This window comes from Hemitrygon akajei, chromosome 6, assembly GCF_048418815.1.
Source record: "Hemitrygon akajei chromosome 6, sHemAka1.3, whole genome shotgun sequence".
Classification (NCBI taxonomy): Eukaryota; Metazoa; Chordata; class Chondrichthyes; order Myliobatiformes; family Dasyatidae; genus Hemitrygon; species Hemitrygon akajei.
In genome coordinates, this window is record NC_133129.1 from 35,879,784 (window position 1) to 35,898,221 (window position 18,438).

Sequence of the window (18,438 nt, forward strand, 5' to 3'; positions counted from 1 at the left end):
GTTTGGCGTAAGCCAGACAACACATATCATCAAAAACACACCATCCCTACTGTGAAGCCTGGTGGTGGCTGCATCATGCTGTGGGGATGCGTCAGTGCAGCAGGCCCTGGAAGGCTTGTGAAGGTAGAGGGTAAGATGAATGCAGCAAAATACAGGGAAATCCTGGAAGAAAACCTGATGCAGTCTGCAAGAGAACTGCAACTTGGGAGAAGATTTGTTTTCCAGTAAGACAATGACCCCAGGCATAAAGGCACACAAATAACTTAAAAACAACAAAGTTAATGTCCTGGAATGGCCATGTCAGAGTACAGAACTCAATCCAATTGAAAATTTGTGGCTGGACTTGAAAAGGACTGTTGATTCATGATCCCCATCAAATCTAATAGAGGTTGAGCAGTTTTGTAAAGAAGAATGGGGAATAATTGCAGTGTCCAGATGTGCAAAGCTGATAGAGACCTATCCACACAGAGTCAAGGCTGTAATTGCTGCCAAAGGTGCACCTATTAAATACAGACTCGAAAGGAGTGCGTAATTATGCAAACAAGTATCTTGTGTTTATTAATTGTAACAAATTTAGACCAATTGGTAGAAATTTGTTTTCACTTTTACATGAAAAAGCTTTTTCTGTTCATCAGTATAAAAAAGCCAAATTAAATCCACCGTGATTCAATGTTGTAAAACAATAAAACATGAAAACTTCCAAGGAGGGTGAATACTTTTTATAAGCACTGTAGATATGGTGACATAATTTTCTTTGACCTTCTGGACATCAGATCCCAGTTTAAACTACCTTCTGTCTGAAAAAAGATTTTAAAAAGTCATCTTTAAATATCCTACCCTTAATTTAAACTTCCAGGAAATGTTGCTCACAAATAAAGCTAGCTTTCACGTTTACCACAATGCTGATTTTATCTGAAAGCCAAAGAACAAGTCAATACTGGAGTGTCAACAATTTTCCCTCCTCCCATTAACTACTTGGAAGGATATAAATTTAGAAGGTCATGTATCTAAGAAGTTCCTTAACCTTTTACAAGGACGGAATACATGGAAGTATTACGGTAACTTTTGAATTCCTCCATTTTAATGTTTAGTGTGGGGGCATGTTTTAGATTCAAATTAAGTTTCTGCAAATATTTGTCAGAATTGTACATATTTATAAAGTATAATTACCACTGCAGGGGAAAGAAATGGGATTGTCATCTTTTAACACGGGTTTCTAATGTAGCTTACAGAGGCAATCAGACTCTGAGCCAAGAATGCAGCTGTTGGCTTCATTCACACACTAGAAATATTACACCAAAATAAACTGGACTGCCCATTGGTAAAGGGTTGTAGCCATGGTTTGACAGACAGAACTAATGAACCAATTAATCATTTCTTGTTCTCATAAAGAAATTCTGTGGGAGGTGCATGGCTTTTGATTCATTTCCAAGAACATTCTTAGTTGTAGTTTAGCCGTCGGTGTAGCCTTTGAGTTTTATTGCCCACAGTTCTCTTTGAGAAGACCTAGGGCTGTGTTTGTGTATTAGCCTACAATGAGATTTTTTAAATGTTTCAAAATAAGTTACATGCTTAAAGTGGTGTCATTTCTTATCAAATTTGAGTATTCTTCATGGAAACAAGGGATGAGATTACCCTGACAGGAAATGTTCTCAAGATTGTGATCAACTATTTCTGCTTTCACAGGAAGTTAAAGTAGTAACTGTTGTTACGTAACCCCGTAACCAGGTAACTTACCAGCAAAGATAGATGGATCAGCTGAGTCGGATGCTACTATTTTCAAGCGTTTTATTCAAAAAGGGCACAAACGTATGGTTAATACAAAACATTCAGATCATATACATCGTCAAAACTCAATCTAAAACACCGGTGTAACCATAATCAATCGGAAATAAGCTCTACAGTTGTCTAGGGGTTAATACTGAGTCCAACGGAAATATAAAGAGTCACTCAGAAGTTTGCAGGCTTTTCCTTTTTGGGAACCGCTGGGGTTTTCACGTTGTAGAGAGAAAGATGATTTAGAAAAGATAAACACTTGCCCGTCGTCTTGGCAGAGCAAATCCTTGGAATCAGGGGAGCAGACTTCCCCGTTGTTATTTAAAAGCAGTCTTTCGTTGGTTTTAGCCACAGATTCAAATTCGGAATCTAACGCACGTGGCTTCCTTCAAAATGGCGTCCCGCTCCCACGGGAATAGATATCGTGTTTCCTTGGTGTCTACTGGGTGCGTCTGAGGGTTCCTCCCCTCAGACCCGCCTTTATACTTCTTCACGGGATCGCAGGTGTCAATCAAGTTGCAGGTAATGCGATCTCTCTCTCTCAACCAGCCCACTTTGCCCGAGGGCTTTTCACGTGGTCTCCATGATACAATAGGCAAGGTCACCTTCATTCTGCTTCTTGGGAGAACATGGTCTCTCTCTCTTTTTGGGTCAGTTGACCCCCCCCTCGACTAGGGTTCTTGAGATTCTCACAAAGGAGGGGGCCAACGGCATAACACCTCCCCCCATAATGGGTTTTTAACCAGCGGTTAAAAACAGGTTGACACAGGATTTTTTTTTGAATCTACATACTACACAAGCTTTTCTCTTCACAGAGTACTACTGTTATACATTCAAGTCAGTATCTAAACAGGTAACAAGTACAGTGCCCCTTTTTCTTTAATACCTTACCCTCACGTGCCATACTAACGCCTGGTAGCATCAAACTTCAGCTCAATAACCACCTTATTTATTTGCTTTCTTCAGCAACATAACTAAGGAGGTGTGATCTTAGCTTACATACATCTACAAAGGTTCATGCAAAAGACAAATTTTTATGTTACTTTCAAACTTAACAGTCAAGCTTCCATGGGTGTGGTCTTTATTATTCACATACTTTGTCAAAATCCCTTAAAACCGGCTTCTGCTATTTTAAAAATCGCGTCCCCATTAACCCTCGCCTCTTTTCCAGTTAATTCCCTCGTGGCGAACTTGGGCACCCTGGCGAAACAGGCTTTCGCCCGCTCCTTTCATAGGAGTTATTTTATCAGCGTGTTCCAAACTTAGACCACCCAATTCCTTAATTTTAGGCAATTTGTCATTTTTCTCTTCAGGACCCGTCATGCTATTAGTTTCCAATTTAAGATCCGCAAGCGATCCCGCTTTGTTCAGACAGCATTTCAAATTCTGCCTTTTCACACCACACTCTGGAATAACAATAGCGTGTGGGGCCCATTTACCTTCCAACTCAACCTGTAATTGATTCACAGGCTTTGTGGTGCCAAGCCATTGTCTCTGTAGCCTGGTTGCTGCTTCTGGTGTCAATCCAGCCTTTAAATTTTCTTCATTCAATTTTGGAACTACACATTCCCCTTTTCCTTGAGCTCCGTAACTAGGTTCAGCACCACGTGCATCCCCATCTTGGACACACTCAAACGGGACATTGGCCTCTTCCAGGCTTTCAACACCCGTACCTTTTTCAAATTCTAACGTCCCCCCCTCCTTCCAGTTACTCTCCAGGCAGCCCCCTGTTGGGGAAGGCGCAACCCTGCGAGCTGAAACAACCTCCTCGGCCATGTCAGCTGACTTCTCCACAGCAAGGATACCCTTCTCCTCTAAGACTGCCCTCATTTCACTCTCGGGACCATCGAGAACATCTTTAGAACTCTCAACTTCTCCAAACAATTCTGCCAAACCAGACAGATCAACCACGTCCAACTCTGGACGTTTTAACAGCTTTATCCGTTTCTCATCTTTATTTCCTACCTCTAGGACCTTTCTCTTCACTAAGGGGGGGCTATCTCCTCGCCCTTACCCCCTTTTACTTTACTACCTTCTGTTTTACCACCCTCTGAACCCTCGTGGTGTAGGGTCGGTAAAAACGTCTGGGCCAATTTCAAACTGCGCGCTGTCCCAGCCGCCGCTCTCGACAGGCTGCGAGTGACCGCGCATGCGCGATAGCTCGGGGACTCCATGGGCGGGGCCTCAACTATCAGGGCGGTTCCCATCTTCCCACCCGCTAATCTCCTTTCGGGGATATTTTCCAAATCCTCAGCTGCAAACACCTTCTTCCCAACGTAATGCTGGTGTATGACCCTTCGCACTTCCTGCTTTTTCATTGCTGGCTTCACCGCTGTGAGGTCTAATGCCTGCGCTAAATTTACCAAGTCTGATTTTGTAGCCTTCCCTAGCGCCTCTACAGTCGGGTTTCTCACAAATCCATCCACATCCATCTTTGCTGGTTTCCCGTCTGGCTACCTGCGTAACCAGATTTAAGTTTGGACTTACAGCCCGATTCACTGACCCTCCCGTTTGGTTTCAAATCCGGGACGAGAACCCCACTTGTTATGTAACCCCGTAACCAGGTAACTTACCAGCAAAGATAGATGGATCAGCTGAGTCGGATGCTACTATTTTCAAGCGTTTTATTCAAAAAGGGCACAAACGTATGGTTAATACAAAACATTCAGATCATATACATCGTCAAAACTCAATCTAAAACACCGGTGTAACCATAATCAATCGGAAATAAGCTCTACAGTTGTCTAGGGGTTAATACTGAGTCCAACGGAAATATAAAGAGTCACTCAGAAGTTTGCAGGCTTTTCCTTTTTGGGAACCGCTGGGGTTCTCACGTTGTAGAGAGAAAGAGGTGATTTAGAAAAGATGAACACTTGCCCGTCGTCTTGGCAGAGCAAATCCTTGGAATCAGGGGAGCAGACTTCCCCGTTGTTATTTTAAAGCAGTCTTTCGTTGGTTCTAACCACGGATTCAAATTCGGAATCTAACGCACGTGGCTTCCTTCAAAATGGCGTCCCGCTCCCACGGGAATCGATACCGTGTTTCCTTGGTGTCTACTGGGTGCGTCTGAGGGTTCCTCCCCTCAGACCCGCCTTTATACTTCTTCACGGGATCGCAGGTGTCAATCAAGTTGCAGGTAATGCGATCTCTCTCTCAACCAGCCCACTTTGCCCGAGGGCTTTTCACGTGGTCTCCATGATTCAATAGTCAAGGTCACCTTCATTCTGCTTCTTGGGAGAACGTGGTCTCTCTCTCTCTTTTTGGGTCAGTTGACCCCCCCCCCTCGACTAGGGTTCTTGAGATTCTCACAAAGGAGGGGGCCAACGGCATAACACTGTGCAGAAAAGTAGAAATAATATTTAAAAAATGGAAAGTTACGATGAAGTGATAGCTTTCCTGGGAGAATGGGGGTATTACCAGTGGACTATTTTCTTTTCCCTAAGTTGCATTGTTATTCCAAATGGCTATTCAGCTCTATCAATGGTGTTCCTGGCAGATACCCCTCAACATCACTGTCGTCTGAACAACTCTTCAAACGTGTCTTTCATGAATCTAAGTTTACAGCTGCCGATGGAGGAAATAGATGGACAGCAAATATACAGCAAGTGTACCAGGTACCGAATTGACAAGGACGCTGGTTTCAACGGCACAGCAGTAGAACACTGTGTGGATGGTTGGGTGTTCAGCACAGAGAAATACATTTCGACGATTGTCACTCAGGTAAGAAGACTTAATTGATGCATCACCTTTGCACATTTTTGCACAGTGCTTTACTTCCGTGATGACCATTAATTAATCCACTATTTTAAAATAGTACCTAACATTTACCTTACTCACAGATAACACCCAAAATGTGACTCACATGCATACTTGGTAAAGAGATTGTTATGAGGTTGAGAAGAAATGATGAATGAGGTGCATTTATATATGAATGTGAGTAATTAATGTGGCTAGGAATGAAGTGACATTACTCTGCAAGCACCACGTGTAGAATATTCTTTGTGGATGGAATTAATGAACTTTTATGAAGCTTTTGTTTCCTGTAGAGACATAGAAACAGATTCTTTGGCACAACTCATCCATGGCAACCAAAGCTGCCTTTCTGAGCTAGTCTCATTTGCCTGTATTTGGTTCAAATCCTTCCAAACCTTTCCTTTCAAAGACCCCGTCATGAACTGTTACATGTTTTAATGGCATCTGTATTCTTCCTCTGGCAGTTCATTCCATGTACCCAGCATCCTCGTGTGAAATGCTTGCCCCTCTGGTTCCCTTTAAATCTCTCCACTATCATCTTAAAGCTATACCCTCACCCTCTAGTTTTAGATTTCCCTACTCTGGGGGAGAAGACTGTAACCATTAACTTATCTATGCCCCTCATGATTTTATAAACCTCCACAGCATCACCCCTTAGCCAGTTACACACAGAGGAAACATGCCCCAGACTCTCCTTTATAAGTCAAACGCTGTGGCCCTGCGAACGTCCTTTCTACTTTGATGATACCTTTCCTGTACCTCGGTGAGCAGAAGTACACACAATTTGTTTTGTCACTAACTGTGGAAAGGATTGGACTGATTTGTCTTGTGGCAGGCCTAATTGGAAGGAGATGAGCTATTGAGGCAGTAGATCCAGAATACTTCTGCCTTTCCTGAATTCAATGGAAAAACGGTGATTGTTTTGTTGGGAGAGACGATTGAACGGTTTTGGGGCATGAACTAGATGAAATGGATTGTAAAAGCAGTTCACAATTTCCATTTAGAGTCATAGAGCACTACAGCACAGAAACAGGCCCTTCAGAACACTTTGTGCTGAACTATTATTCGGCCTTGTCCCTTTGACCTGCACCTGGACTATAGTCGTCCATACCCCTTCCATCCATGTACCTATCTAAGCTTCTCTTACATGTTCAAATTGAACCTGCGTCCACCGCTTCCACTGGCGGCTTGCTCCACACTCTCACTGCCCTCCGAACGAAGAAGTTTCCCTTCATATACCCTTTAAATAGTTCACCTTTCACTCTTAACCCATAACCTCTAGTTCTCGTCTCACCCAACCTTAGTGGAAAAAGCCTGCTTGCATTTACCCTGTCTATACCACTCGTAATTTTGTATTCCTCTATCAATTCTCCTACATGCCAGGGAATAAATAAACATGAGAATAAATAAATATTCTACAACATAGAATCAGGTATACATGGAATGAGACACACATTCATTTGCTCATTCACATCTCTGGATGCTGTTGGTTGGTTGTAAGGCCTGAAGAGAAATCAGAAGAAACTAGACAGCTTGTAACAGGAAGAATTTGGAAGCTTTGGAAAAGGTGCAGATGAGTTTTACTGGTATACTGCCAAGTTTAGAGAGTATGAGCTACAGGGAGAGGTTGAATAAACTTGGGGAGTCTAAGACCAGAGGCTGCAGCCTCAGAATAGAGGGATGTACATTTAAAACAGAGATGAGGAGGAATTTCTTTAGCAAGAGAGTGGTAAATCTATCGAAGTTGTTGTTGTGAAGGCTTAGTTATTGGGTATATTTAAAGCAGAGGTTGACAAATTTTGAATTCTGGGAGAAGGCAAGAGAATGGGGTTGAGAGGGAAATGGATCAGCCATGATGAAATGGCGGAGCAGACCTGATGGGCCAAATGGCCTGATTCTACTCCTAATCTTGTGGTCTTATGGGGGGTTTTTCTGAAGCATCAGGGCTGACAGTTTACGAGAGTATTAGATACACGTATGATAGAGGGATATAGATCAAATACAGAGAGAAGAGATTTTGTTTAGTTAGGCATTGTGTTTGGCACGCACATACTGAGACAAAGGGCCTGGTCCTGTGCTGGATTGTTTTATGTTTTATGTATTACTTATGCTCTGACTAGTTCACCACCATTTGTGAAGGTTTAAGCAAAAGGTCTGCTAGATGCTATTGAAAGAAATAAATGTGTTTTCTCCCTGGCCCAGAGAATAAATGTTGGTCTATGGACTAACCTGCTGCCATTGGTGTTTGTGGGCTGGTGGTACTGACATGAAAACCTGACTGAGTATCCGGATGCTCCACTGGCTAACCTCCCCTCTTCTACGGCCCCAAATACCAACTCATTAAAACATGCTGCCTTGCAATGTACAGCATCTGCAATGGAAAGGAAGGAATCAAAGAGCAAATATTACAAGGGGTGATTGATAAGTTTCTGGCCCAAGGTAGAAGGAGTCAATTTTAGAAAACCCAGCACATTTACTTTTCAACATAGTCCCCTCCTACATTTACACACTTAGTCCAGCGGTTGTGGAGCATACGGATCTCGGACCTCCAGAAAGTGTCCACAGATGGGTGATTGATAAATTTGTGGCCTAAGGTAGAAGGAGATGAGTCATACAGTTCTCGTTACATGCACATGCAGTTCAACTCTTTTGAGTGATTATGCAGAAAGTTAGAAGTTAATAACTCATCTCCTTCTACCTTAGGCCACAAACTTATCAATCACCCAGCTGTCCAAGATCCATATGCTCCACGACCGCTGGACTAAGTGTGTAAATGTTGGAGGTGACTATGTTGAAAAGTAAATGTGCTGGGTTTTCTAAAATTGACGCCGTCTACCTTAGGCCACGAACTTATCAATTGGATGTGCATGTGTGGGTTGCTGGGAGGAAGGAGGAATGGGGCATGTTTTTCTGTTGTTGTTTTGTGGTTTGCTATGCTCTCTTTTGTTGTGTTCTGTGCTGTTCTGCTGAGCACTGTGGACCCGCTGTGTTGGTGCCAGAATGTGCGGCAACACTTGCGGGCTGCCCCCAGCACATCCTCAGGTGTGTTGGTTGTTAATGCAAACAACGCATTTCAGTTTCAAAGCTCAAAGGAAATTTATTATCAAAGTACGTATACATCACCATATACTACCCTGAGATTCATTTTCTTGCAGGCATTCACTATAGAGCAAAGAAATGCAATAGAATCAAAGAAAAAATATGATGTACATGTGATAATAAATCTGAAAAGCAACAGGTATTTCTGTGGCATCACATGTGACTCCAGGATGGCACATTACCTCCCTGGTTTCAGAGTGAAGGATGTTACTGAAGGACTACAAAATATTCTGAAGGGTTGGGAGGACGCTCAGAGATTGTGATCTATATTGCTGCCAATGACATAGAGAGCGGGATGATATCACAGGAAAGGATCCTCTAAATACGACAGTAAAGAGAGATCTTGGCATCATAGAATTTCACCTTCAGACTGTGGGTGACAAACAGCTTCTGAAACTTGTGTCCTAAATTGGAATAAAGGCAAATCAGAATGGTGCAAGGACAGAATAGGCCAAAATGGACAGGGAAAGTAGATTAAAAGGTAGAATAACAGATCAGCAGCAACAGTTATCTAAGAAGATATTTCACACAAATCTCAGCAAAGGTATATTGTATCTCAATGAGACTGAAGTCCCATGAGATGATGAGCATCCTTGACTAACTAAGGAAGTTGATAGAAGTCATACAATATTTGAAGATTAGTGATAGGCCAGTGGATAGGGATTTTAATTAGAAAGCAACAAAGAATGACCAAAAATTGTAGAAATGGAAAAGATGAGTATGATAGATAGATACTTTATTCATCCCCATGGGGAAATTCAACATTTTTTCCAATGTCCCATACACTTGTTGTAGCAAAAACTCATTACATACAATACTTAACTCAGTAATAATATGATATGCATCTAAATCACTAACTCAAAAAGCATTAATAATAGCTTTAAAAAAAAAAGTTCTTAAGTTCTGGCAGTTGAATTGTAAAGCCTAATGGCATTGGGGAGTATTGACCTCTTCATCCTGTCTGAGGAGCATTGCATCGATAGTAACCTGTCGCTGAAACTGCTTCTCTGTCTCTGGATGGTGCTATGTAGAGGATGTTCAGGGTTTTCCATAATTGACCGTAGCCTACTCAGCGCCCTTCGCTCAGCTACCGATGTTAAACTCTCCAGTACTTTGCCCACGACAGAGCCCGCCTTCCTTACCAGCTTATTAAGACGTGAGGCGTCCTTCTTCTTAATGCTTCCTCCCCAACACGCCACCACAAAGAAGAGGGCGCTCTCAACTACTGACCTATAGAACATCTTCAGCATCTCACTGCAGACATTGAATGACGCCAACCTTCTAAGGAAGTACAGTCGACTCTGTGCCTTCCTGCACAAGGCATCTGTGTTGGCAGTCCAGTCTAGCTTCTCGTCTAACTGTACTCCCAGATACTTGTAGGTCTTAACCTGCTCCACACATTCTCCATTAATGATCACTGGCTCCATATGAGGCCTAGATCTCCTAAAGTCCACCACCATCTCCTTGGTCTTGGTGATATTGAGACGCAGGTAGTTTGAGTTGCACCATATCACAAAGTCCTGTATCAGTTTCCTATACTCCTCCTCCTGTCCATTCCTGACACACCCCACTATGGCCATGTCATCAGCGAACTTCTGCACGTGGCAGGACTCCGAGTTATATTGGAAGTCTGATGTGTACAGGGTGAACAGGACCGGAGAGAGTACGGTTCCCTGTGGCGCTCCTGTGCTGCTGACCACCGTGTCAGACCTACAGTCTCCCAACCGCACATACTGAGGTCTATCTGTCAAGTAGTCCACTATCCAATCCACCATGTGAGAGTCTACTCCCATCTCCGTTAGTTTGTGCTTTAAGATCTTGGGCTGGATGGTGTTAAAGGCACTAGAGAAGTCAAGGAATGTAATCCTCACAGCACAACTGACCCCATCTAGGTGAGAGAGTGATTTGTGCAGCAAATACGTGATAGCATCCTCCACTCCCACCTTCTCCTTATACGCAAACTGAAGTATATAACAAATATATCGCAGTAATATACATCCACTGTGTACTATATTTACTATATATACCTTGTCTGCTATGTACAATACACTAGATTCACTATATATTCACAGTACACACGACATCCACTATATATATAGACACACACACACACACACACACACACACACACACACACACACACACACACACACACACACACACACACACACACACACACACACACACACACACACACAGTAAAGGCTTCTAGAGGCTAAAATAAATGCTATTTCCTTGGAGAATGTGATTCAGGAGTTCATCGTGGGAAATGAAGAACTGATGAGGCTAACGTCCTTGGATCAGAGGGCCTGCACCTAGGGATCTTGATGGAAGTAGCTGCAGAGATAATGGTTATAATCCACCAAAATTTCCTGATCATTGGAAGGTGCCTTAGGACTGGAAAACTGAAGCAAGAGAGTGACAAAAACCTTTCAGTCATATGCCAGTTAGCCAGTGTCTGTCACTGAAACGTGCTGGAAACCATTAGCTGAATGGCCTTTCCTGTGATTCTATAAGTCCAGAAAGAAGCACAGATGTGTAGTGGAGAGTATATTAACTGGCTGCACCACAAACTGGCATGGAAACACCAATTCCCCTGGAATGAAAAATACTACAAAAAGTAGTGGATATGGCCCGGTCCATCATGGGTAAAGCCCTCCCCACCATTGAACACATTTACATGGAACACTATTGCAAGAAAATGGCATCCATCATCAAGGACCCCCATCACCCAGGACATGCTTTCTTCTTGCTGCTGCCATCAGGAAGAAGGCACAGGAGCCTCAGGACCCACACCACCAAGTTCAGGGACAGTTATTTCCCCTCAGCCATCAGACTCTTGAACCAAAGGGGATAACTTCACTTGTCCCATCATTGAAATGTTCTCACAACCTAGGGACTCGTTTCAAGGGCTCTTCATCACATGTTCTTGATACCTTCAGCACCCAGGGAATGTCCTTTTCTCACTGTTACCATCAGGTTGGAGATACAGAAGCCTGAAGGCACACACTCAGCGATTCAGGAACAGCTTCTTCCCCTCTGCTATCTGATTCCTAAATGGACATTGAAGCTTTGGACACTGCCTCACTTTTTTTTAAATATACAGTATTTCTGTTTTTGCACGTTTTTAAAATCTATTCAATATATGCAATTGATTTACTTGTTTATTGATTATTATTATTATTATTATTTTATTTATTATTATTTTATCTTCTCTCTCTGCTAGATTATGTATTGCATTGAACTGCGGCTGCTAAGTTAACAAATTTCACGTCACATGCCTGTGATAATAAACCTATTCCGATTCTGATTTATTTATTTATTATTCTTACTTTCTGGTTTTGTATTTGCAGAGTTTATTGTCTTCTGCATACCGGTTGAATGCCCAGGCTGGTACAGTCTTTCATTTATTCTGTTTTGGTTATTATTCTCCTGTGGATGTATCGAGCATGCTCACAAGAAAATGAATCTCTGAATTATATATAGTAACATGCATGTTTTTCCTCTCCATGCCATGTGGTGCATCGGGCAGCATCTTGCCATTTCTTTAGCGTTTGTCTGCTTTTTATGAGGTTGAGTTGCTAGCTTGACGTTCATTCCAGCATGAAAGCATGCAAGGAGCCGGCCACATTCGAACCTGGACCCATTCACCTCTAAGTCCAGTGAGTATGCCACTACACCACTGGCCAAACATATATATAACTTTATTAACAAATTTACTTTGAACAGTTGAATCTATAGACTTTCCAAATGAGATGTTCATCAAATTAGTATAAGATATACAGTGGTATGCAAAAGTTTGGGCACCACTGGTCAAAATTTCTGTTACTGTGTATAGTTAAGTGAATAGAAGATGAACTGATCTCCAAAAGTCATAAAGTTAAAGATGAAACATTCTTTTCAACATTTTAAGCAAGATTAGTGTATTATTTTTGTTTGTACAATTTTAGAGTGAAAAAAAGGAAAGGAGCACCATGCAAAAGTTTGGGCACCCCAAGAGATTTGAGCTCTCAGATAACTTTTACCAAGGTATCAGACCTTCATTAGCTTGTTAGGGCTATGGCTTGTTCACAGTCATCGTTAGGAAAGGCCAGGTGATGCAAATTTCAAAGCTTTATAAATACCCTGACTCCCCAAACCTTGTCCCAACAATCAACAGCCATGGGCTCCTCTAAGCAGCTGCCTAGCACTCTGAAAATTAAAATAAATGATGTCCACAAAGCAGGAGAAGGCTATAAGAGGATAGCAAAGTGTTTTCAGGTAGCCGTTTCCTCAGTTCGTAATGTAATTAAGAAATGGCAGTTAACAGGAACAGTGGAGGTCAACTTGAGGTCTGGAAGGCCAAGAAAACTTTCCGAGAGAACTGCTTGCAGGATTGCTAGAATGGCAAATCAAAACCCCCGTGTGACTGCAAAAGACCTTCAGGAAGATTTAGCAGACTCTAGAGTGGTGGTGCACTGTTCTACTGTGCAGCGACACCGGCACAAATAAGACCTTCATGGAAGAGAATATGTTTTTGTATAAGAGGGTAAGCATAATAAGCTGTAGCTTCAGCCTACACCCTTTCGGTCTGTTTTAAAGATTTTTATTATTTAATTTTGTTTTATGAAATCATCATTGAAAATTAAGCTTTTTGTTATGTTTGTACTGACCGAAATAGAATTTCATTCATTCATTCAGGCGTCATCAGAAGAAAACTTTTCCTGTGTCCTCACCACAAAATTCAGTGTCAGAAGTTTGCAAACGAACATCTAAACAAGCCTGATGCATTTTGGAAACAAGTCCTGTGGACTGATGAAGTTAAAATAGAACTTTTTGGCTGCCTTGAGTAAAAGGTGTGTGTGGTGAACTACATATACCTGTCTGGACACGCCCCCCCCCCCCCCTGCTGACTGCTCCTGTGGCTCCTCCCACTGACCCCTGTAAAAAGGCGTTTGGAGGCACTGTTCCTCCCTCAGTCTCCAGGATGTTGTGTGATGGTCTCTTGCTGCTGATAGTGCTCTCTTCCAGCTAATAAAAGCCTATCTCTCGTCTCATGTCTCCGAGAGTTACTGATGGTGCATCAATTGTATTAGTTGGAAGAGAGAGCACTATCAGCAGCAAGAGACCATCACACAACATCCTGGAGACTGAGGGGGGAGCAGTGCCTCCAATCGCCTTTATACAGGGGGTCTGTGGGAGGAGCCATAGGAGCAGTCAGCGGGGGGGGGGGGGGGGGCGTGTCCAGACAGGTATATGTAGTTCACCACATTCACCCTCCCTTTGTTTTAAAAGAGAGTCCCCATGGGGCGAAGTTTCTTACAAGTATATTTACAGATTAAGTCTATCAGGTGGTCGAATCTGTCACTGCGATCTACGTAGCACCGGCGGTGATTGCACCGGAGACGGTGGTTGTGCTGGTTCCGGCCTGACTTGAGGTGTCAGCACATTAGGCGCCCCTGGTCAAGTCCACCGCATTTTCCCTCTCAGCTGAGGCCCGTGCGGCCTTCAGCCGCATTAAAGGGGACATTGCCAAAGCAACGATGCATGCGGTGGACGAGACCATTCCCTTCCAAGTAGAGAGTGACGCCTCCGACTTCGCGCTGGCTGCTACCCTCAATCAGGCAGGCAGGCCAGTAGCATTCTTCTCTCGTACCCTTCAAGGCCCTGAAATTCGGCACTCCGCGGTGGAGAAAGAAGCCCAGGCCATAGTGGAAGCTATTAGGCACTGGAGGCACTATCTCGCCGGCAAAAGGTTCACCTTGCTGACCGACCAGCGCTCAGTTGCGTTCATGTTTAGCGACCAACAGCGGGGCAAAATCAAAAATGATAAAATTTTGCGGTGGAGAATAGAACTCTCCACCTACAACTATGATATCCTGTACCGGCCTGGAAGGCTCAATGAGCCCCCTGATGCCCTATCCCGGGGAGCGTGTGCCAGCGCACAGCTCGACCAGCTATACGCCCTCCATGCAGATCTTTGCCACCCGGGCGTCACCCGACTTTACCATTTCGTGAAAGCCCGGAACCTGCCATACTCCCTTGAGGACATCAGGACGATGACCAGGGACTGCCAAGTCTGCGCTGAGTGCAAACCGCACTTCTACCGTCCTGAAAAGGCACAACTTATCAAGGCCACCCGCCCCTTTGAGTGACTGAGTGTTGACTTTAAGGGCCCCCTTCCCTCCACCGACCGCAATGTCTACTTTCTCAACATAATTGACGAGTACTCGCGGTTCCCCTTTGCCATCCCTTGCCCCGATACCACTGCCATGTCCATCATAAAAGCCCTGCACCAGCTCTTCACTCTGTTCGGATATCCCTGCTATATCCACAGTGATAGAGGGTCCTCCTTTATGAGTGACGAGCTGTGCCAGTACCTGCTGGCTAGGGGCATTGCTACTAGTAGGACCACGAGCTATAAGCCTCGGGGGAATGGACAGGTGGAGAGGGAGAATGCCACAGTGTGGAAGGCCACACTTTTAGCCCTTAAGTCAAAGGGGTTGCCGGTCTCTCGCTGGCAGGAAGTCCTCCCCGAGGCACTCCACTTCATCCGCTCTCTGTTATGTACGTCCACCAATGCCACCCCTCATGAGCGCCTATTTTCTTTTCCCCGGAAATCTGCCACTGGGACTACCCTACCGGCTTGGCTGACATCCCCAGGGCCAGTGCTGCTCCGGAAACATGTGAGGAGCAATAAATACTCCCCGCTGGTCGAGAGGGTTCACCTACTACATGCGAACACCCAGTATGCCTACGTGGTCTTACCTGATGGGCGGGAGGACACGGTCTCCGTCCATGACCTGGCGCCCGCAGGAGCAGCAGACCCCTACCCCGAACACTCCACGGTAACTATGAACCCTGTACCCGAGGTGACACCGTGCACACCGTGCCCCACACAGACTCCTCACGACACTCCCATACCGGGCGCCTCGCACACGCATGAGGGATCACTGACACCTAATGTGCTGACACCTCAAGTCAGCACAACCACCATCTCCGGTGCAATCACCGTCGGTGCTACGTAGATCGCAGCGACAGATTCGACCACCTGATAGACTTAATCTGTAAATATACTTGTAGGAAACTTCGCCCCATGGGGACTCTCTTTTAAAACAAAGGGAGGGTGAATGTGGTGAACTACATATACCTGTCTGGACACGCCCCCCTGCTGACTGCTCCTGTGGCTCCTCCCACAGACCCCTGTATAAAGGCGATTGGAGGCACTGCTCCTCCCTCAGTCTCCAGGATGTTGTGTGATGGTCTCTTGCTGCTGACTGCTCTCTTCCAGCTAATAAAAGCCTATCTCTCACCTCATGTCTCTGAGTTATTGATGGTGATGTTTGGAGAAAAAAGGGTGCAGAATTTCATGAAAAGAATACCTCTCCAATTGTTAAGCACGGGGGTGGATCGATCATGCTTTGGACTTGTGTTGCAGCCAGTGGCACGGGGAACATTTCACTGGTAGAGGGAAGAATGAATTCAATTAAATACCAGCAAATTCCGGAAGCAAACATCACACCGTCTATAAAAAAAACTGAAGATGAAAAGAGGATGGCTTCTACAACAGGATAATGATCCTAAACACACCTCAAAATCCACAATGGACCACTTCACAAGGCGCAAGCTGAAGGTTTTACCATGGCCCTCACAGTCCCCTGACCTAAACATCATCGAAAATCTGTGGATAGACCTCAAAAGAGCAGTGCATGCAAGACAGCCCAAGAATCTCACAGAACTAGAAGCCTTTTGCAAGGAAGAGTTGGCAAAAATCCCCTCAAACAAGAATTGAAAGACTCTTAGCTGGCTACAGAAAGTGTTTACAAGCTGTGATACTTGCCAAAGGGGGTTTTACTAAGTACTGACCATGCAGGGTGCCCAAACTTTTGCTTTGGGCCCTTTTCCTTTTTTGTTATTTTGAAACTGTAAAAGATTTTAAAAAAAAGTAATCTTGCTTAAAATATTAAAGAAATGTGTCATCTTTAACTTTATGCCTTTTGGAAATCAGGTCATCTTTTACTCACATAACTATTCATAGTAACAGAAATTTTGACCGGGGTGTCCAAACTTTTGCGTGCCACTGTATGCTGGAATTGCAAAGGCATTGAGAAAAGTCTCAGACACTTTAAACCATGTTTATAATTCTATTTACATTGTAAATGCATGATGGTATTTATATATTTCAACCTGTAACTTTATTGTTGTGTAATTTATTCTTATAACTGATGAATGTTTTTGTTACATGTTGTGCCAACACAATGCAGCAAATTCCTAATACATTTAACCATATATGGTGAATAAAGTTGATCCTTAATTCTTGATTGTTGAAAAGTTAAAAGGTAAGGATGACAGCTGGGACGTTATATCAACCAAAAATCCCAGTGTGGCCAGCATAAACACTATTGGCTCATTCTGTGGCCTAAATTTTTATGATTTCATAACTATAAGCATGGGCACCTCAAAGAAATTCTGAAATCCGAAAGCAGTGATCTGTGAAAGAAGATTGCTGCTCTTGAATGGGAGCGTAGGCTCGGTCCTTGAGCCTGTGAAATATTCTAAATATGAATGGACATACAAAACGTGCATTCATCATTTGGAAGATTTCTCCAGTGTAGGATTTTATCAAAACAATATTCATGAGATTCCTGGCCACCCACTCCACCAGAGGCTCCCGAGCCATAGACTGATACAGCATGAAAACGGCTACCAAGTCTGTGACGACAATCAATATCTACTTACAATAATCCTACATTGTATCAAGTATCCTAACAAACTATGGAAAATATCCTAGCTGGTTGCGTCATGGCGTAGAACAGCAGTCCCAGTGCATCAGGATGGAAAATGCTGCAGAAAGTAATGGAAACAGCCCAGAATACGACGGGCAAAGCCCTCTCTGCCACCGACAGCATCTAAAGGAGGTGCTGCCTCAAGAAGGTGGCATGTACCATCTGCCATCTGAAGGCCATAGGTTTAGGGTAAGAGAGGAGCAATTTAAAGGAGAACTGGGGGGCAAGTTTTCACATAGAATGTGGTGGTTATGCAGAACTAGCTGCCAGGAGAGGTGCTAGTGGCCAATTTTATTATAATTTCTACATGGTGTTTAGAAAGGTACTTGGGGTAAGAAAGGAGTAAAGGAATATGGGCCCAGTGGGAGGAGTGTAGGTAGGGCCTATTTCAGTACTAAACTGCTCTGTCACTCTAAAGCAGAACACACATCTTCATACAGATATTTGAATTGCTATTAGTAACAACATTAGAAATCAACATGCACTATTTTAAAAAAAATGTTTTCTTGATGTGTTTTAATAGTTAGTAACTAACATAAAATGTTAACCTCTGTGCCTTAATTATCTCCAATGCCACTCTGTAGTGGGATCTAGTTTGTGACCAGGACTGGAAAGGACCATTTACCACATCAGTGTTTTTCATTGGAGTGCTCTTCGGCTCAATAATCTCTGGACAACTTTCAGACAGGTACAGGATACAGTAAACAAAACATGATGAAAATTCAGTTTGCATTTGTTGGTGTTTAATTGTTGGTGCTCTCTGAAGACTGCTATCGCAGTGATGAATTATTGGAGCTGTCTTGGTTTATTAAAACAAGCGAGATTATTTGAACATAAATAAATTGGAGGAATACCAAGCAAGAAGTTTACTATATACTGTAACATAATTCAACATAATTTCTCAGGGCCTCATTTATAATGGAAAATCAATGGAAAACTGTTTTTTGGAAACAAAGAAACAGGAAATGGCAACAGGAGAAGGCCATTCGGTCCATTAAGTCTGGTCCAATACCCAACATGGCTGATCATGGATTTTAGTGCACTG

General features: G+C 43.5%; 2 protein-coding genes across 3 annotated transcripts in view; both read left to right on the forward strand.

The window, feature by feature from the left end:
• Nucleotides 1–5,394, forward strand: part of LOC140728951 (solute carrier family 22 member 4-like) — a 147,681-nt gene extending 142,287 nt beyond the window's left edge. Inside the window, exon 11 of the mRNA XM_073048084.1 lies at nucleotides 5,273–5,394. The gene's annotated coding sequence lies outside the window, so the exon portion shown is untranslated. The remainder of the gene's footprint in view (nucleotides 1–5,272) is intronic.
• Nucleotides 5,040–18,438, forward strand: part of LOC140728952 (organic cation/carnitine transporter 2-like) — a 55,760-nt gene continuing 42,361 nt past the window's right edge. The window contains exons 1-2 of one of the 2 annotated variants that reach the window (XM_073048087.1): nucleotides 5,040–5,496; nucleotides 17,978–18,081. In XM_073048087.1, the coding sequence (XP_072904188.1) occupies nucleotides 5,143–5,496; nucleotides 17,978–18,081 (458 nt within the window). In that variant the 5' untranslated portion in view covers nucleotides 5,040–5,142. The remainder of the gene's footprint in view (nucleotides 5,497–17,977; nucleotides 18,082–18,438) is intronic. The other variant, XM_073048086.1, reaches the window with a different exon arrangement.